We start from the raw sequence: 21,009 nt of genomic DNA on the forward strand, positions 1-21,009 counted from the left end.
GGATGTCCCTGCTGCTTTGTGCTAACACCTGCCAAGCATGCGTTCAGTATTCAACTGAAATGATTCTTTGGTCTTTAGAGCCACTAACAATTATCTGATTCAGAGTTCATGGATGTTGGTGGAAGTCATTACCCCCTATAAACTGAAATCTTTTATAACAGTTGTTGATTCCCATCTGACAAGATAAGGCTCAATGATAACGTAAACCTCTGAAGCAGCAAAAAATTTATGGTGAAAACGTCAAAATATTTGTATTCTAAAATGTTAAAGGATCTGTTTGCATCCAGTTCTTCTTCATACCAATATTTTTGACAATAAAGTTTCAGCTCCAAATGACCTTGCCCTGCTTACCATACCTAGCTGGCTCCTGATTTCGTGTAGTGATTAAATAGCAAATTGTATTCTGACAAAGAGAGGGTCATAGTGAGAAACGGGCCAAAGCAGTAGCCAACGTACTGCATGAATACCTCAGAACTATGTTTTACAAGGACAGAATGCCACCAAGACATTAAGAGCATGAGGAAACCCAATAATATTTAAGTACCAGTCTGTATAGACACAATGCTGGACCAGAAGCTTCAAAGGTGTCTTGTTTAACAATGCATATACACAAGCCAATTTTAATTAAAAAATATGCCTATCCTATTCTACAGTTTTCTTCCAGCTGTATCCCGAGCTCTCTCTCTTCCTTTCCCTGCTCCAAAGTCGCTGCCTTTCTTCACTGCTTCTTCCTTGTTTTCTCCCTTCTGCTCCTTCATGTTCCCATTATTTATTTCTCTCCCTACTACCCATTGCTCCAAGTCAGAGGAAGGCTGTAACGGCCTCTGCCCCTGCAGCAGCTGTTCTTAGTATCCCATCAGCTGAAAAGCTGCTAACACCTTTGCCAAGCCTTTAACTGATTTAACCAGACCTGAACTCCACCTTCCACAGCGGAGATTGGCACCATCTGGACGCTGCACTTTGCTCTCCCTCTGTCCCCTGCCCACAGGAACCTTCCCAAAGCCAAACTTTCCCCATCCCAAAACATTTTCAGGTTTCTTATCAACAAACAGCACCAGTCACCCACCACACCTCACCATGTGAGGGAGACAGATGCCTTAAAAAATTTGAGCGTAGGTGTTCTAAATCACTGCTAACTACAGAAGTCTAGCTTTATCTACAGAACTTTAAATTATCAATAATCGTGTTGCCTTTGATTGCTATTAAACTATATAATAAGATCCCAAGTTTACAACATCTGATAAAACCCATGATTAATTATCATTCCACTCCTGTTTTGAACTACTTTTAACAGCTCTTCTGCATTATCACACAGATATAAACAGGCAAAAATAAACATGGAATAAATAGCATATTTCACACTTCAACATCATGCAGATTCTGTGCAAAGAGGACTTTCGGTCCTCAAATGCACTGTTGTTAAGTCTACAAGAAACTAATTTGCAGATTTTGGTCTGAGAGGACGGATTTGTGTCCAGATGACTTTTTTTTTTTTTTGCTTGTTGTGAACCATTTGCAGCTTGTCCATGGTGTCGTGCAGTTACCTAAGTCACAAATGAAGTATGTACCTTTTGTACCTTAATAGGGATCAACAGAGCACGCCTTCTAAACCTCCTCACATTTATTTATATGATGATGCTTAAAATACATAGGGGTAACATGAGTACTTGTGTGAGTAAACCTGAAGGACCTAATGTTAGCTGCAAGCAAGCGGGACAGGATATTTGGCCACATCAAAAGGGCTTTTAAACAGAACAGATATGTGGATTTATTTATTTATTTTTACCTTAGAAGTCCAAAGTAACATATTTTTAAGTATAAATCAGTTATTCCAGTTACCAAGTGACCAAAATGAGTTTTGCTTTCATGAAACATGACCATGCAGAAAAACTGCCTCTCTTCTCCAGAAAAACTGGACTTCACTAAGAATTACCAAGCACCGTACTTGCAGTTCCCACTTGAGCCTACTCTCAAAGCAAAAACATTTCTTGAAACCCATAAAACACAATGCAAAAGCCTTATGCTGAGGTAGCTGAGTTAATTCCACGGCCTAGGCGTAGCCCTGGGGTTTCTGCAGGGCCAGTTAACTACAACTGGCTGAACAAAGCCTCCCAAGCTGACTGTGCCTGTAGCCCTGCTTCCATCAGCAGCAATATATCCATGGTCCTCATGTTTGCCTGATGTGTGCATACACATGCATATACATATATATATATATACACACACACAAAGTTACTTCAGCTCCTGTTTGGATGTCTTTGGGATCCCACCTGGTGACAACACAGCGTGAGGCACCACTGAAGCTTCACCTCCCCTCTGATGTGTGCATACACATGTATATACGTATATATACACACAATATATATACATATATATACCACTGAAGCTTCACCTCCCCTCAGAGCAGCCCCCAACCTGTCTCATGTCAGGGGCAACAAAGATGTCTCCACAGATTCAGTGGTGGTGACCTTAGAGCAGCTTTCAGCCAACACACCTCACCCCACTGCTCTCTGCAGTCCTCCCTCAGAGAGAGGAGCATTCTTAGAGGAAAAGAAGAGCCTTAAAGCGGAACAGAAGAGCTCCTACTCAGCTCAGCCCTAAACCCGAGCAAGGCACCAACGTGGCACCCAAGATGGCAGACCAAGGCTGCTCTGAGGAAGAAGCTGCGACACCTATTTTGACTGAAGCTGCACCAGGCCTCGCTGCCGTCCCACCGCTGCCACAACCCTATCACAACCCCTATAGGGAAGCCGGGAGCGAGGCGAAGGCAGGGAGCAGGGCTCGCCATCAGCCCGGCTCCAAACACATTCCCCCCCAGCACACCGCACCGCCCTCCCGCCCTCCTTACGTTACGCCAGCAGCGTAGGAAAGCGCAGGGCCGCCCAGCGCTGCCCGCCGCCCTTACGCAGTCTCCGTAGGGGTGACAGGGGCGGAAGGGGCGGGAGGCGAAGGCAGCTGGGAGTGTGGCGGCCCCTCATGCCGGCGGGGCTGGCAGCAGGTCGGAGCCGGGCCGGGGGAGGCGGGGAGAAGCGGGGAGAGGGCTCCCGGGGCTCTTTCGGCTCCGGGACCGGCCGCGGTGCGGCTCCTGAAGGCAGGGCTGTGGCGGCGTCCGCGCCCCTGGGCTGTCCCGCCACTGCAGGGGGTCGCTCTCCTCAGCGGGCGTCGGAGGGGTGGCTGGTTTTGGTACGACTTTAAAGGACTTGCGATAAAACTGAGTATTATCAGCAGCGTAGTGGCAGCGTCAGTCCCGAGCTGAGGCGTCTCCTTCGTGTTTTTCCACTGAGGGATTTTTGTTTGCTGGTAACGTGCCTCTGGAGGGCTTTGCTATGTTATGTGTAAGGACCCCGCTTCTAAACGACTGCTGCTACAAGCATCTGCGTTAACCACATCAAACACGCTCAATTTTGCAATTGCTTCAGCTTTTAGTTTTGCTATGCCCCTGTCCCCCTGCCCTCCATCTCTGATCTCTGATTTACATTTATTTAGGACACGTCTCCACAGCAGCAGCCTGTGTTGCCTTCACGTGTTGTGAGGTGAGAAGCAGTTTTATCCAGGACTGGATTAATTGCCTTCCACGTTTGTAGGTAGTATTGATGGGCTAAAAGCGAAGGCCGTGGTGCTGCCAGCAGGCGTGGTTCTGGAGCCCCACACAAGTTCCCAAGAAAACACATCTGCGTAAATGTTTCTGCAGTCATGGGGTGTCCGTGTAGTTGGGCCCTCTGATGTGCCTCTGTGAGGGACTTTTTGGCCAGCCCCGTCTGAAGAATTGTCGACAACTACTTCCTTGAAGTTGTCGAGATGCCCTGTAAACTTTTGAGGGTCTTGAAGATTAACATGCTGCTTCTGCTGTGGTTTACGACAAATGTGATGCCAGCATCACTGTACTACCTCTGGCTGTGGAGAGCGTGCCTCCGCTGTACTGTTTTAGGTCCACAGAAGGATTATCTTTTTACTTTCCCCATAGGATTGCAGGAAGCACTATATAAAATACACCACCTCTCAAGAAAACAAAGGGCTTTGTGTGAAAAGTAAGCACTGGAAGCGATAAAAATTTCTCTTTCAAATGACAGTTCAGATTATGGAAATGCTATAGATTGCTGAATTGCATTGTTCAAGACAGAGACCTGAATTCCAGTGTCACAAGCTGTAAATAACTTTCAACGTATGTTTCTGGCTCAGGTCTTGATTCCCTCTTATTGAATTTAGTGGCAAAACTTCCTGGGCCAAGTGTTTGTACTAAATCACGTTGCCATTTTTATACTGCCATGTGAAAAACCAAGCCCATTTTCCTCAATGTTTTTGACAAAATCGATACCTATGCGAGGGGCACACATCCAGTGTCTCAATCAGAGCATCCTCAGAGCTCTCATTTCTAGATGAGGTGGCAGAGAAAAGTCTTTCCAAAACTTTCTCGGGTATTCTAGATACTCAGCATCACAAATTATTTGTTGCATAATAGAAATAAAGTTGCCTGCAAGAAGACAACTTTATGGTGTCACTTCATAACTGGTCACCTCTTTGTATTATTGGGAAATAAGTTTAAACTGTGCAGTTGTACTATTTTCTGGATTCTTTATAGATGCTTTACTTTTCATCTGAGCCTGTGGCTACTAGATTAAAATTCTGTGTAACCCTGGGTGTGCCTATGAGTCTGGTGTAGCCCCCAACCCAAATATCCAGGCACCTCTTTACAGTTGAGTTACACGTTTATGATGCTGGAATGAGGGTCAATCTGCCACATCTTAAACCAAAGCAAGGATAGGGGTGGAAAAAGGATCGCTGCTCTTTTTTCCTTGTCTCAGAGCTATCTGGATACTCTTACCTCTTCCTCAGATCTGTTGTTAATTTTTTCCTTAAGGACATCCTCATGGTGTCTATGAACATTTCAGGAACTTTAGGGCTAGATAAAATATTCTGCAGGTTGCTGGTTTGGCTTCTTAACAAATCAATAAATCTATCACAGCAGCGAAGGGAATTTTATTTTCAGTGCTGGTTCCCATACTAAGTTAATACATCTGTGCCCAGGAGTGAGTTGGCATGCCAAATTATTGTTTGTGAAGTTACCGATACTTTATGATAGATTATTCCTAGGCAAATTGGTTGGCAGGTCAGGCTCTGGATGTTTTGGGAGGATCAGAACTTAGTGAGTGGTGTGAAATGGATTTTGGGCATCCAAACGAGGACTCTGGAGCTCCTGAGGTAATAAAAGGAAGTCTTGGGATCTGGGGTAGGGGACGCATCCTGCTCAGTCCCCGGGGCTGCAGTTCTGTGGGTACAGCTGCTGCTGCGTGGTGGGGCCGGTACGGTGGAGGGCCTGGCCCCGATCCCAGGCACCCCTCTTCTTGGGCAAGCGTAATCTGGCCGTTCCCTTCTCCGATCGGTGTGGAAATAACACGGTTCATTTATTCCTGCGGACTTTGTGCTCCCGTGTTGCTGGAATGTGATGTTTCCGTGGAAACGCACCAAGATGCCGCGGACCTGTGTGCTCAGGCCCCAGATGGCAGCAGGAGATGCATGTTGCGGGCGGGCTGAGCTCTCCCGGGGACAGGGGTGTGAGCTGCAGTAGTCATCAGCCCTCGAGTGGTGAATCTCCATCGCGTGTATGCACCAGCAGTTAAATAGCGCACACCTTGGGAAATAGGAGTTGCCTCAAATACATCTGTGAGCGGGAAGGCAGGACAGTTCTGGAAGACCACGACAGATAGCACAGACGTAATAAAGTCTGTAAGAGGAGCTGCTCCTCTGGTGCACTTCTTTATTCTAGGACTCTAGCTCCTAATTCCCGTTTAGTCACTTCCTTTCACCAGGGTTCAGAAGAAAGGAGGCATCTCAAGAGCAAGCGTAAAGCAAAATACACGCTTTGCCCTTGGGAAGCTGATCAGGTCCTGATGAGGTCAGTAGAACTTTCCAGCAATGTGAGGTCTGGAGCAGGCTCTTACCTACATTAAATCGCGAAATGTTGTCGTGTCTGCCTGATCTCACTCATCTCAGTTAGCTGCCTGCGTTATCAGCCAGGCCTCCCTGTATAACGAGGGGGGCTCCTGGGAGCAGTTCTGAGCAGTTCGGTTGGAAGCTCGTAATCAAAAGGTGCAAACGCTTCTGTGCTCTCAAAGATAATATTTTGGCCCAGCTCAAGGTCCATGTGGCGTGGGCATGTTATGTTTTGGGAAATGCAGTGGTAGGTTGTACAGTTCAGAGAATATTTTAAGCAGAGCATAGCAATGGCCATGGGAAATAAGTAGTCTCATTAAAAGTCTTTCTAATCAGAGGCTGTGGCTGGACTCAACTTTCATAACACCGTCAGGAAAATGAACAGAGGAGCGGTTTGGGTTGAGGAGGAGAGAGGCAAATTATTTCCCAGGCAGCCCTACTGGTCCCTGCACAAGGTGCAGACCTTTTATTCTACGTGCCATTTTTGCAGTAAACGCGTGAATGATATGCCTGAGTGGAGCCCAGTCTCTTTGCACCTTGAAGCGGACTTCTCATTTTGCTGTGAGACGTACTGTCAGCTCATTTTGTGCAAAAATTTAAGAGCTGGTGAACAGAAGGCCTCCTGTTGTAGACTTCGGTCACAGCATCACGTTGCAGCGGGATGCACCAGCTGGACCTTGACAGGCCTGCTTACTCTACACCAGCAAGTGTGGCAGTGAAAAAGCAGAGGCAATTTGTCTCCCTGCTTCCTGGTTTTCAATTGTTATGTTTTTTTTTTGTTTTTCCTCCTTTTTCTTCTTTGAACTTGCAGGTAGAAATGGCTGCGGAAGAGAAGTGGAAAAGCTGGACTTCGAAACAGCATAGCGGGGCTGAGCAGGCAGGCGAAAAGGAATCGTGTGTGCTTCTGAGCCGGCAGCTGGGGGAACCAGGAAGATTCACTTACGCAGCGCTTTGTGGGATATCCTTAGCGTGGCTGTTCCCCGAAAAAGAGCAAAGGTACTACGCGTGGGCACAAGGGGACGAGCAAAGGAGGTGGCTTTTGGGTAGCAGCTCAGACCAAGCTGGTGTCGGCATCTGTGTTGCAAGTGGAATGGATTGAGTTAAAAAAAGAAGAAAGGGTTAAGCACACGTTGGTGCATCCAGCATTTCTGCTTCCAAGTGCAGTGGGAGAGATCCCCGAATCGTAGTGGTAGGCTGCTTTAATCACTGGCAGTTTTTCTATTAGCAGTATTCTGTTAGTGCTTGGGATCTCCCAAAGGTATGGGATTTGAAGATCCTTTTGGCTCTGGGCCTCTTCACAAAGATGAATGCTCAAATTAGGGAAGGTGACCCAAAACTGAGAGACCTGACCGCTCTTCAGGCTGATCGCTGGCATCGATGTTTTCCTGCCGTTTCCTTGCTGGTGTTCTTCTGAAGCCTGTTGAAATGTAAAGGGCACGTTGACATTAGGTGTTTTTTCAACCATTTCCTTAATCATACTGACTTTCTCTTACACCTTTTAAGACTTCTGTACTTCAGCACAAATTGCATCCCTTAATGCAGCAAACTTCAAAGCATGTCTTGAAGAAAGGTCTGGCCTCATTCTGATTGCTTCTTTGTGGGAAGCTCACCTTCTGTTGACTTCTTAGGATGCTTTGATTTTTGTGTGAACAGCCATAGATCAGTATTTGAAAGCAGGGACCACCAAAAGCTTGCAAAAACATCCAGTTACAGGGCCTTAACTGCCTCTGTTACCTTACAGCTCCTTCAGGGTGGAATTCATAGATGGTTTGGTGAAATGGCTGGACCTGCCTGATGCTGTCTTACCTGCCATGACAGCATTTGCCAGTGGCTTAGGAGGTGAGGGCACAGAAACTTTTGCCCAGCTTTTGCTGAAGGACCCCATCTTGAAAGATGATCCTGTTGTCATTATCCAAGTAAGTCCATGCGTTGCCCTTGCCCGTGTTTGCTTTTGCAAAGAAGATTTTTCCTACGTGTCTTTTTGCAGTGGGAATTCTGCTTGTACAGTCAGAGAAGTAAAACTGGGGTTTCTGATATGCGTATACTTCTGTGTGGCTCTGCGTGGCTGGCAATCGCTCTGTCCTTTAACAGCTCACGGAAGTGGTGACCATGAGATGCAGTTCCTGCTGAATTAACGTTTTGTCTTTGATGCCTTTGCTCTACAGAGAACTGTCAGCCTTTTTGCTTTGACTGTACTCTTGCAGTATTTTTGATTCCTGTAGACATTCTGCGGATTTCGGTGAAATGCTGAACATGATAGGCCTGATTTTTTGTACGTTTATCCTTCACCCTACTCTGAATGAGGGGGATTTTGTAGTAGCAGAGAAATGTGTATATGCATGGGTAGCATGAGTGTAGGGGGCCAGATCCTCCAACTTTTACACACCTTAAGGTTCCTTGCCCTGTAATACAAAACACCTCTACATACATGAGAACCAGGCAGAAAGACTGCTAGTACAGGCAGAACTAGTGTTCTGCGGCACAGAGGGTGATCCAAAGAGCACAGTTCCCAGAGTCTTTTCTCCAGAGTCAGCTTTGGCTGGAAGGAGAAAAGTTACAGGTGCTTCTTTCTTTCATTGATAAAGTGTTATTGAGACTGAAGCCGTAATGTTCTGATGTTAAATCTGATGTAAAGATAAGAGACAACGCGTTTTGGTGGCATTCACCTTTGCTTCAGAGTCTCAGCTGTGGAAGATATCTCCTCATTCATTCTCACGTTATGCATGCCTCGGAGGGCGAAGAGCTGCTGCTGCCAGGCACGCTGTGGCCACGGTCACCTAGCGCCCGTCCCCGTACACAAGGAAGTGGTGAGGCGTCCTGAGAGCAGACAGTACGCTGGCGGTGAGTAATTTATCACACACTCACCTTCAGCAATGACAGCCTGATGGAACAGGAGATGCAAGAGCAAGGCTGTGTAAGTAAAGATATGATGGGAGGGATCTTCCTCGGTCACGACCAACTCCCATTATCTCAGCCTTCTTTTGTGTCTTCTAGGCAGCCCTTTAAAGGATCTGCTCCAAACATCCCTGTGTTACAAGGCTTAAAATGGCGTAGCAATCTAAGTGTAGTGGCAGAGAACCTTAAGCCTAATTAATCAGCTAGGACAGATCTTCTAAAAGCTGTTTTGATGTTGTTTGCTCAAAATAAATCTATTCTTGTTTCTTTCTGTGTCTAGATGGCCTGGTGGTTCCCAGGCTTTTTTTCCCTAGTTCTGTCTACCCCAGGATGAATTCTCTAGAGCAGTGCACATCTTTCTGCATTGCTGCGAGTTTATCAAGGGTGAAATTTTGGCAAAAATTAACTTGTGCTTGCTTAGAGCTTATCCTGCATGAGGGCTCCGTGTCCTTTTACAAAAGGGGCTCTGGGTCAGTGGGATTGTGCAATATCTTACGAGAACTGAGGTACTTATCATGGTTCCAAGTGGAACACAGAAGCCGTAGATAACAATTCTTTGGTTAGTTGAAAGCAAAGATCAGGAGTAGTTACCAGTCTAATGCCTCACCAGCTGGATCTCAGGCAGTCGTGTGTATATGCAAGGTGATCCGTTCTGTCAAAGGAGATACACAATTAAAAGTTGTCGCGGAGCAAGGCGCAAGAGTCTTGCAGGGTGTTGTTGGGAAACCTAAAGGTACCCCGCTGAGATAAGCTTTTTCCTCGTTACCTGAAAATAAACACGCTGTGGGACAAAGCTTTGGTAATTCTACCTATGTTGCTTTATGGTGCTATTGCTTCTTTACATTCAGCTGCTTTTATTTACCTGCTTATTACAAGAACACACTGGAATTGTTCGGTGTGTTCAGGGGCAGGGTCCTGCCAGCGCTGCTGCCTGCATTTCTGAACGCCCTCCATCTCAGGGGTGCTGAGGGGATGATGCATGGCCAGGAGATTGGAGGTGAGCTCACCATTGATTCATCGGATATTCGAGGCCGGTGGATTTTTGTCTTTGTTTGCATTCATTGCAGGTGACTAATCCATGCAAATGTTGGTTAATTGAATCCTTTCTAGACAACAGGAGTTGTAACAAACAGGTTGTGGGTGTGGTAGGAGAAGGCAGTGATTCCTGTTAGGAATACGTCTTCTATTTGCATTTAGTGACAACTAAAGGAAGGGAAAGAAGTTGACTTTGCCCACTTTTGTTTCCTCATGATGGGTGAGAAAACATTGAAAGTTCTTACGAATCTTTATTTTTTTTTTCTCTGAACACATTTACAATGCCCTATGGTTTTTGCCCTGTGTTTTTTTTGTTTGTTTGTTTGTTTTTCTTTTTCTCCACACACAGAGGCACTGCAGTGCGGATTGGAAACTCTGTTGTTGAGGAAATTGGTTTTGGACTTGTAGCAGTGCATTAAAAAAGATGGCAAAGACTCCAAATAAAGATTGTCTTCCTGTCTTCGTAAGGTTTCACTCCTTCATGTGTGTGGGGTAGTCTTGCGAGTCCACAGAGAAATTAAAAACACCTCCCCCTCAAAATGAGACTGAAACATCACAACAACTGCAGAGAGAGAGAGAGAGAACTTGTAAACTAATCTAATCAGTGCTGATTGGATTCCAGATGACTACACAGCAGTACGTGCAAAGCCTTAAGCAATTAGGAAGAGTTGAGTATGCTAATGGTCACTGATGCAATCAAAGAGCAGTTCATCGCCTGATTACCCGCATCCATCTCTCACCTTTTGAACTACACGTACCTAAATGCTTAGGCCGGATTTCTGAAGGAGTTTCTCTGACACTGGGTGCCACCTTGTACGCTGGGTGGCCTGTAGGGAGCCTGGGCCCTGACCTGTGGCTCCCTTTGCAGTACACGGGGACCATTTACTGCCTATAAAGGGGCTCTGCACAAAATGCAGCCCTCTGCAGGAGGCTGCCTGCATTAGTCTGGAGAAAATGGCAGCTGGGGCAGCAGTGTGCATGCTCAGAATAGTAATTGTGGCTGGGCCCTTTTTCTTCTGCAGTGGGGTGACTGAGGGGAGCAGGGGAGACCTGATTCGGTGCCTAACTTAAATTACAGTGGGTATTCGTACACTGGAGATAAGGCAGGACTTTCCTTGTCACGGGTGAGTGCTCTGGCTGCTGGGATGCAGGATGAAGGTGCGGTGGTGACTGCTGTGTGCTGAGCCCAGCTCAACAGAACCTTCTGGAGATGCTTGCAGGGCGGGAAAACAAAGGCAGGCTTTCTCTGTGGCTGGGAGCAGCCACCCAGGGATTTAGCAGAAGAGCATTCCGCCAGTTGTGTGCCTGCAGGTGCCCGAGCAACACGTCTGTGGAAAGCTGTTGTGTGTGTAAACATTCGTCAGCGATGGAGCAAAGGTTTTAGGGCTGTACCTTGTGAAAAAGCATCCAGTCTGATGCATACGTCCAGCTGCCCTGGTCTTCTGGTTTCTCTGGTCCTGTGGAAATTCTCTTTTCTCCTTTATGAAATAGTAGACTCCCCTAATGTTAAAATGATATTCAGAGTCCAGACGCTTCCTTTGGACTGGGTAATACCTACAGTTTGCTTCTGTTCTGGTAGGACTAGGTTAAGGATGGCTTGTTCTCTGCTCTGCGCTTCTCGTGCAGTAGGGAAATGTTTAGAGACATTTTTATGATACAAATTTTCCTTAGGGGCTTATGGGACTAATAATCATAAACTCCTTGGCAGCATCCTACATCTTTGGCTGTACTTTTTGTGTTCCCAAAGGGCTGAAGATTCTCCGTAAAATTCAGCTGCGCTTTTGTGCGTGTAGGAGAGGGAAGTAGCTAGACTGAGCTAATGCTTAATGTTGTAGTTACATAAAGAACTTAAACTTTATTCAGTTATTCAGTGACAATAAAAGAGGAGAACAAAGGAGTAAAAACACTACCTCGTTCATTAGGACTTCTCATCTAGGGAACACTGACCTCTTTTTTCATGGATTTGTCCACAGAAGCCTTCTGTTGGATTGATCTGTTTTTCCATTTTTTTCCCAAAGAAAAGCCAACACAGTCCCTCAATCTTTTTACAGATAAATTCTGAGATTTCTATTTTTGAGTGCTTAATCCAAAAGAACTTCATGCCAGTTCAGCTTTAGTGCCTAGAGCTACGGATTCCCAGAACACCAAAGAGAATAGGGGCCAGTGATCCATCTGAGTAGCATTCAAACCTATTCCTGTTGAAAATGTAGCGTATGTGACTAGAGGAGCAGAAGACGTTAGAGCAGTAGGAGAGGCTTAGAGCCTGGTTTCTCCAAACGTTGAAGTCCTGTGTAATCGTGGGGCTTTCAGTTGCAACACAAGTGCTAATAACAAAAAATACGGTCTACTTCAGCATGTACCAAGCAGGTGCCGCCCTCCCATCCTGTGCTGATCTACTTCTCCAGCCATTTGTACCTGTGTAGGCACAATTTTGTGCTGGAGGCCTTTGGCTTTGCTCTCTTCTGCTCCATTCAATTACAGTTTGCTGTCACGCCACATTTAGGAGTGGACATGCTGCAGTAATTAAATCGTAGTCCGATCGGTTTTCATGCCTCCCTTTTAAGACATCTAGGCATACTTCTTCACTTTTAACTGGAATATTCTTTTTTCTCTTTTTAGGATCTTTTGTCGTTCTCTCTTAGAGATGGTAAGTTTATTCAGCTTTTGTTGTTTGTAAGAATAATATCGGTGAGTTCGTATCTGATACTTTACAATGCTCAAAAAGCTCGGGCTACCAGCCCATCCGACTTTATCCTAGCTTCATTTCTAGCAAAAGCAGCACGCTCTTTCCCTATGTCCGCTACAGAAAAGGCAATTATTATAACAGGAGTGATTAATAATACCCATTAAAAATTGAACAACCGTTCACCTCCTTAGCTTCACATATCATGTATTGGCATGCAATTGTATGTGTTGATAGAAATGTTTTGAAGTTAAATACCTGGATGGGAGGGTTTTTTCTCCAGTGCTTCTAGGGGTGTAGGTGACCTCTTCTTCCTTTAGGAAGGCAGTGAAGCTGTTATGAAAATTTCAGCCCAACAGATCTTCTGCGTATCGCTTGTTGCCTAAAAGGAAAAAAAAATATTCAGGGAATAGAATCTTGTGTGTTTAGTGTGAAGCCTATTTTGAGTGAATGTGACTTTATTTGTATACCGTACTGCACATAAAACAAATTTCTGGTTTACGATCTGTAACATTGATTAGTCTGATAAAAATCATGAAATAAAGACTGCCTTCTGAACAAAATCTTCTTTTTTTAAAAGAAGCCTGTTTATTATTACAACCTGCATTTTTCAAAATCTCTGTGTTGTAGCATATTCATACAGGAAAGCACTCGCTGGTTGTTGATGAGCCTGTTTCAGTTGAGAACAAAGTACTGCTTTTGTTCTTGTTTTATTTTTAATGGAAAATTGACACATCAGTTATTGCAAAATTGCTTGTTTTGGTAAGCTGGAATTTAAAACAAATATATTTTCAAGCCTTGCTGACTTACTGCCAGGCTGGCTAAGTAGAAAGCGAAGTTGTGCATTAGCAGGCAGGGAGCAGGAAGGCTGCTCGTTGAGACACCTGCTCGGACTTGCACGATGTGGCACATGTCAGGGATGAAGTGAAGATAAATCCTAGCCTTATTTCTCAAGTCAGTACAAATTTTAAAAGTGGCCTGATTAAAGCCTTCTGAAGTATTTTGATATCTTGGTAATGGTGGTAATAAATAAATAACCTTAACAAATTGCCGAAGGCCGTATTTGATCTATGTGCAGCAGATATCAGAACTCTTCTTTGTAGTTGTGTCCTGCCAGTATCTTTACCCAACCCCAGCAAAACTATTGTGTTTTCCATCCTGGAGTGCACCAAGAACCCTTTACAAAAGCCTGTTCTCAGCAAGCAGCAGATGCCACTGAGAGAAACACATTAAAAAACGAAAGAGTTGGCACACAACATTTTAAAATCTATTAAATCTAAAATATTGTTTGTGGTTTTTTTTGTTGTTTGTTTTTTATTTTTTATTTATTTATTTATTTTTTAAGTACACGTAATTATAAGCCTGGGAGTAATCATTCCTCATATCATATGTTGTTTTAGTGCAATGTCCACTCCTGCATCTCGTGCAGTGAAGTGTAAATGCGAGCAGTCGTCAGTGGTACACGGGGACTGAAGTCACCCCATGCTTCTAGGTGCTCCGGTGGGTGGTTCAAAACTCCAAAGTCCCGCTTGCTGCCAGCAAGATCGATTGAAGGTGCATTTGTACAATACGATGTATCTTGCACCAGTGCATACCTGAGATGTTCTGTGCCGCTTAACAGGTTTGATATCACCAGCCAGGACTGGTCTTGCTGCAGCATTTTGATGTTGAGGAGAGAGATCAGGTCTCTCCAAAGCCAAAAGTCCTCTGTTGGAGAAGAAGACCAAAAGATTTGAGATCTGCCTTATTGGCAATTACCTGAGTCCTGGTTTCAGCTGGGATAGAGTTAATTTTCTTTTTAGGAGCTGGTATGGTGCTGCGTTTGGGATGTAGGATGAGAATAATGTGGGTGGCACGCAGATGGGTTGGTGGTTGCAGAGCGGTGCTTACCCAGAGGCAAGGACCTTTCAGCTCCTTGCGCTGCCCTGCCACCGAGGAGTCCGGGGGTGCAACAGGAGCTGGGAGGGGACAGCCAGGAGAGCTGAGCCCAACTGGCCAAAGGGACGTCCCCCACCGTGCAGTGTCAAGCAGAGCAATAAATGGGGGGAGTTGGCTGGGGGGAGTGGGAGAGGCTGCTGCTCGGGGTCTGGGTGGGCATCAGTCGGCAGGTGGTAAGCAGTTGCATTGTGCATCACTTATTTTATATATTTTTTTATCATTATTACTACTATTTTTCCCTTCTTTTTCTGTCCTATTAAGCTGTCTTTATCTCAACCCACGAGTTTTACCTTTTTTCCCATTCTTTCCTCGATCCCACTTGGGGGCAGTGAGCGAATGCCTGTGTGGTGCTGAGCTGCCTGCTGGCTTAAACCACAGCCACCAGGGACAGTGACTCTCTGCTGACAGGATGAGGTTTGCAGGGGAGAGGATTTTCCACATAGAGCTCTCTTTTCTAGATAATAATAGTTTTAAATACATGAAAGATAAAGAGGGCCCGAGGGTTGGAGCTGTGCTTGCGTGGGATACGTTTCTCTAGCACAGCTGGGTGCACCGCTTGCTATTTAATCTGGTGTGATGAAAACTGATTGATTTCCTGGGCTTCCCTGTGTTTAAGGGTACTATGATGCTCGAGCAAGAGTGTTGATCTGCCGCATCATCTGGCTGCTGAGAATCCCCTTGGAGGAGCTGGAGGCCCTGGAGGAATCGCTGCTTGAGAGCCTGAAGGAACAAAAAGAGGAAGAGTCAGAGTAAGAACAATTGAGTTGGCTATGGGATGAAAAAACACTGCTGGTGCTTGAAAGTCTAGAATCAATTATTGTGCCTAAGTTCAGCCTCTGATCGTTCTCCCCGGGGTTCTTAACTTAATCATTTATGGCTTGATTAGAGTTGCAGAGCCCTCACAGCACTTCGACTGCACCGAGAACCAAGAAAGCTCAGCACTCTTAAAATCAGAGTTGCGACCCAACCTTGCAAGCTGATTAGAGCTACTCTGCACCAAACTGCCTCATGTCCTTGTTTCAGTTTTGTCTCCCAGACTGTAGATTATGCTTAAATGCATCATAATGATCTTGTATTTCTTATCTCTTGGCCCAGTATTCCTCAGATAGAACCAAACAGGTTTACAGATGGATTGGACCCTCCTGAAGGAACCGTAAAGCTGAAAGGCGAACAGGCTGGATGCTTGGTGACCAGGCACAGAATTTGGATATTTCTCCTTACTCTCCTTAATAGAAGGGGACTGGTCAATGTGAACAAATGAAGGACCTGAGCCCTAAAGCCAGGCTGTTTCTTGTTGTTTAATTTCAGCCTAACTCACATCTCTGCAATAACGCTTCACGCAGAATGAAGTTTGTATACAATTTCAGGATTCGATCCTCAGCTGCTGATTTGCTATGGATCTGTCCTTCTCTGTGCCCATTTAAGAGACAGCTAACTCCTACTGAAGATAGATCTCTGAGGGCAACCATCTGCCATCTTTAGATACCTGTGGACCATTGAATGCCTGTCTCCTAATTCTGTGTTGTTAATGTGAGATTAAGCCTGTTAATTGCAAGTTCTCACGTGCAAAACAGCCAAGAAGTTGGCATTATACGCAGAGTAGTATTTTTTACTTTGCTTGCGAGGCATGAACTGTGTGAAGGTTTAGCCATATATAAAACAGTAAAAATGTCTGTAGTGGACTTTCAAGTAACCGTTGAATATTTGTATTTGTCAGCTCAGCAAACACGTTATGAGATTAACCCGAGCGCTAATAAATACCTTAATCGATGTCTCTGACGCAGTACATGTTCAGACATTGCCATGGCGTTCAGCATGTGACAGGTATCTTTCCATTACGGCTTTATTTAAATAAAGCTTAACTTTATAGCGCACTGTAAAAAGGGAAAGTCAAAATAATCTCAAAGATCATGTACTGCTAAACAGAACACCATTTCACCATGCAGGAGCAAGGGTTGATGCTAATGGGCACTGTTTTGCCATGGGTTGTGAAAATAAACTCCATCCTGGGCATGCAGCATGGGACAACACACATCTGAGGGTGGGGCGGCATTTGCTAAAATGGTGCTCTAGTACCTAATTCTTTGTCATCTGGACTGTGGCTCCTGAAATGGACTGTCGTGCAGCCCCAAAAGATAGCAGTTTGTCTGATAGTGGCAGGAGTGACTGCAAAACTGCACTGCGTATGTACGAGTGTGGCTTTTAAATGCTGTAGCTAGCTTGGTGGCTTTTGTGCTTGCCTGGTGTGGCAAAAGCCATAGATTTCAACCTTGCTCTTTGTTTAGAGGCCCACCTTGCAGCCATGGAAATAACTGTTAGATAAAAGCAGGAAAATAAAACCTTCACAATGAGAGCAGCCCAAGACTGCAGTGCAAACACATTCATTGTTGCAGTACTAAAACTAGCACAGGGCTGAGATTTGTAGGGCAGTGATGACCCTTTGTTTGTTTTAGAGTTAGGGCACAATTGGCAAAGGAAAGGGAATATAATCTCATCGCTGCTTTGACCTCACAGATTTGGGGCGGAGGGCTATACGGCAACTCTGCTTAGTATCCTTCCAGCTCTGACCATCCACTGCAAGAGGTTTTGGAATAGCAGTAACTACCAAGCAGGTTTTTGGCACCTTCTGCTTAGGCATTTTTTATTGATACTTGTAACAGAGGCTTTTGCTCTTGCCTTTGCTACTGTGGACAGGTTGGCCTGTGGCCCAGCAGGTGCGGAGTTGCATATTCAGTATGCTAGTCTCTAGGACAATGCTCCAAACACTTAAATCCATCTTACTGGTGCCAAACGTGTTCTGACTTGGAGGTATGAACCTCTCTTTTGTACACAGTTCTGTGAGAAACTGGAAAATAGGATACCAGTTGCTCGCTAACTTATACTCATGCTGATTTTCATCATTGGAAAATGATCTGTAATCCTACCTGTAATGTTTCTCTAAACATGGTCTGTGGTTCAGGCAAGAAGCTGCAAATCCAAGATCAGTGAGGGCAGAGAAGTATCAGAAGAGGCAGTGAATGGCCATAGTGGAGAAAAGGAGCCTGGTAATCAAGTGACAACTGTAACGCAGAAGCTGTTAGGAAAGCGACTGTCACAAGCAGTTGGCAGCGGTTATGTACAGAGAGCAACGCCAGGTAAAAGTTCCGTGTAGGTTTGCTTACTGTCTTCAGCCAGGACATACTGCAAACTGTCTTTCTATGAGCGTAACCCAAATTGTTCCAAATTGCAGCTAAATGCAGGTTAGCCACGTTTCAGCTCTCTTGATCTTACTATTTGCAGCCCAAGGCTACCCATTGACTACAAAAGCTGATGAATGACTGTGTGTAATGGAAACTGCTGGATATTGCCAACTTAGGTATCAGCAGCACCTGTCTGAAGAACTCCAGAAGGAATTTTTTCCAAAGCCAGGCGTTCAGACTGGTGACTGCATGCACAGATGAGTGCGTATCCAAATCCTGGTTTGACCATGGAGTCACAGAAAGTGCACTTGGTTATACACAAATTGCAAAAGATGTAAGCCACTGCAGGCTGCACTGTTGTTCTCTGCAGACAGCTCTGTTTGCAACTGCAAAATGTGCGAGTGGAGGTAACGCACGGTGTTTTCTGGGGGATCACTGTAGAGACAAAATCTCCGTGCCATGCAAGGCAGTAGAAATTCTGCCATTGACTTTGGCAATGCAGGGATTTCACCCACTGTGCTTCTTTCTCCTCCTGCTGTGTTTTACAAAGCTGCGTATTGTTTGGGACTCGTCTAAAATTGTCTTTATCAAAATTACAGAGCGCTTAGAGGGTTCCAGGAAGGATTAGGCAATTACATGGATAATGAAAATCCACAATTAGGTTAGGATTAAGAGAGAAAATATCCAAGTTTGGAAGCAAGATAAGTTCTCATGTTTCAAGGCCCAGATTAACCACTGCGTAAGCAGGCTGGAATGAAACTTGCTCTGTAAACAATTTATTCCAGTATCTTCTGTTTCTCACACTTTCCTCTGAAATTGAAAGTATTTCTTGTAAGAGATAAACCAAAGACAGAGGAGAGAACGAGAAAGTAGTGCCTAATAAATGATTTGTTCCTTTTAGGTTTATTTACCTGTTTCTGATAAGCTTGTTAAAGTGTACCTTAAATGCACACAGACAAATGAACTAATGACTGTGCTTAATATCTACCATATTATTATATTGTGATGTGTAATTAGAGAGCGGCTGAATATCAAGAATGCTGTTGAAAAATAACTTGCTTCTGTCTCGTTGTTTGTTAGCACAAATTACCCCTATTCTCTTTAGTACTAGAAACAACTTGTCCTACTTCCGCTTGGCTTTCTCATGGTTTTAGCCTAATTTAATTTTAGTTCTTGCTCCTAAAAGGAGAAGGTGGATGCTTTTTTATGTCCTCTTATGTGCTTTATGTCCTCTAATGTGTCAGGGAATTCAGGGCCAAATTCTAATTATTTTTTTTATACTAACATTGTTTGGTTTGTTTATGAACAGTCGGAGAATCTGGCCTTTAGTCCAGATCAAACACAGCAGCTCTTAGGTCTAGTGACAGTGGCCTTCAGTGTTCAGCAGAATGGTCCCAGGTGTATTGGAGAGCTGCACCAGTCAGAGGGAAGAAGAATTTACTTTATCTCTGTAATAGGGTCTCTAGGGCAAGTGTGGTATATAATATAAGGGGTAAAAGTCATGGTGGATTTTATGTAGATTTCTTGATGCTCTGTTGCTCAACCCAAAACAGAAAGCTTCACAGAACTGCACCATTAGAAAAAAAATGTTATCGGTGCATAGGTGATTACAACAGTAATCATTTACATTTGCAGAGTTGCTTTCATTTAGGAATATCTGATCAGTGCCAAAGGTCTACATACAATGGTGTGGGATTGACATGACACAGACGTTATTTAACCTGCTGTACTTGCATCCAGCCCTGATCCAATACGCTCACAGCCTCAAGGAACTGATTTGCGGGCTGTGCCCTAAAAAGTGAGAACTGGCAGTCGTGGCAGTTACCTTCTGGCTTGGTGATATCACAACTGCTGCTCAAAGTCCTGTCTGCACTCAGGGTTTTCTTTTAATGAACATCAAGCAGTTCCCATCGTACTGTCACGCAGCTGTGTACTGGGTGAGCTTTCGGCAGGAGCAGCCTGTGACTTTAATGATAAATGAAGGAGTGAAGAACTGCCTTGTGTCTGTTCTGCAGATCGCCCCAGTGATGTCCAATCTGCATCAGTGCTGCTCTGAGATAACCCAGTCTTAGCATCCCTGCTGTTTGTCCCCAAGGTAAAATCTTGCTCCTGCACATGCTGACAGAGTGCAGTGGGGATGGGGCTTGACGTGGTAAATATTGGCGTGTGACTAGTGTGGTTCAGGAGGAACACGCTGCTCCTGCTGGCAGTAGGGAATCCCTCGCTGGCACTGGGCAGTGCACTGCAAACTGCACGGTGCAGTGATCAGAAAGGTTAACATCTTTGTTACAGTAATTTATGCATAATCAGACCAAATGTCTTTTTTTTTGCAGCCCTGAATTCTTAGAAACAGACTTGTGTCTGAGAGGATCTGGAGGGTGCAGGATCTGGAATCCCCCTCTCCGGTAGCAACAGACCATTCCTTTTTGTCAGGCTCTTTCCCTGAATGCAGAAGTCTTGAGCCGAACCCATCAGCTTTCACTGTTTGCCTTCTTTCTGGATGCATGCCTTCAGTCTGACCAGATTTTGAAGCATCTCACAACTAATAACTAGTTAAAAGGGGTCAAATTAGCCTGGCAGGTTGTCTGCAGCCTAGAGGTGAAAGTCTCTCCAATGCAGTCTGCCAATAGATCACATATGTAGGAACCAGTTCTTCTCCATTAGACACACAGAATTAACTGCATAATGCAAAACTGGTTTTCATCTTCTAAGAACAGCAATAGGTTTTAAGACACAGAGGCAGTATATAGTTATTGAAATGTTTCTGACTTTGTTTCTTTTTTTTTTACAAGCTTCACTCCTATTAGGAAGTGTTTTCTGAGTAAGTAACATCTGTTAGCTTTACTAAGCAATTCAGTTGTTTCAATTTAAATCTGTGGCTTTCTGTCCATCCTCATAAATCTGAATGTGTTATCCCAGTCCACACCTGCATGGTACTTTTTACTGTTCCCAGTAGGAGAATGACGTTGAGAAGAATATAAGCAGATTTTGATGCAGCATTGTTAACTGTCAGGCTTTTTCATCGGCTTTTGTGCTTCTAATTCCCTTGCAGAACTGCAGAAGTTTCAAGAAAAAAGAAGGAAAGAAGAAAGAAGCTGAAGAGATACCTGCTGATCGGCTTGGCAACCGTCGGGGGTGGAACAGTGATCGGTGAGGCTGCTCTGGGCATTTCAGAGGCTTGCTCCCGAATTGCATGTGCAGCACTAGGGGCAGGGAGGGGGGTTCTGACTTGCACATTTAGCAACAGAAGCCAACATACCTCTTAGTCCAGGCTGTAATTTTGAAGCGTTCAGTACTTTTCTTTGCCAGTCTAAAGGTAGTGTGTCACTTCAGATACAAAAGAAAACA

At 44.8% G+C, this 21,009-nt stretch overlaps 1 protein-coding gene across 4 annotated transcripts in view; it reads left to right on the forward strand.

The window, feature by feature from the left end:
* Positions 1–2,931: 2,931 nt before the first annotated feature.
* The window catches only part of TMCO4 (transmembrane and coiled-coil domains 4), a 47,321-nt gene continuing 29,243 nt past the window's right edge, over positions 2,932–21,009 (forward strand). For 2 of the 4 annotated variants that reach the window (XR_005814107.1, XM_040533398.1), the window contains exons 1-7: positions 2,942–2,998; positions 3,487–3,533; positions 6,743–6,927; positions 7,673–7,847; positions 12,481–12,508; positions 15,099–15,231; positions 20,714–20,811. Coding sequence is in view for 3 of the 4 variants with exons in the window: in XM_040533398.1 (XP_040389332.1) it covers positions 2,977–2,998; positions 3,487–3,533; positions 6,743–6,927; positions 7,673–7,847; positions 12,481–12,508; positions 15,099–15,231; positions 20,714–20,811 (688 nt within the window). In the remaining variant the exon portion in view is untranslated. Of the gene's footprint in view, positions 2,999–3,042; positions 3,301–3,486; positions 3,534–6,742; positions 6,928–7,672; positions 7,848–12,480; positions 12,509–15,098; positions 15,232–20,713; positions 20,812–21,009 lie in introns of those variants that run through there. The other 2 variants (XM_040533395.1, XM_040533397.1) reach the window with 2 other exon arrangements.

This window comes from Cygnus olor, chromosome 21 (assembly GCF_009769625.2).
Source record: "Cygnus olor isolate bCygOlo1 chromosome 21, bCygOlo1.pri.v2, whole genome shotgun sequence".
Lineage (NCBI taxonomy): Eukaryota > Metazoa > Chordata > Aves > Anseriformes > Anatidae > Cygnus > Cygnus olor.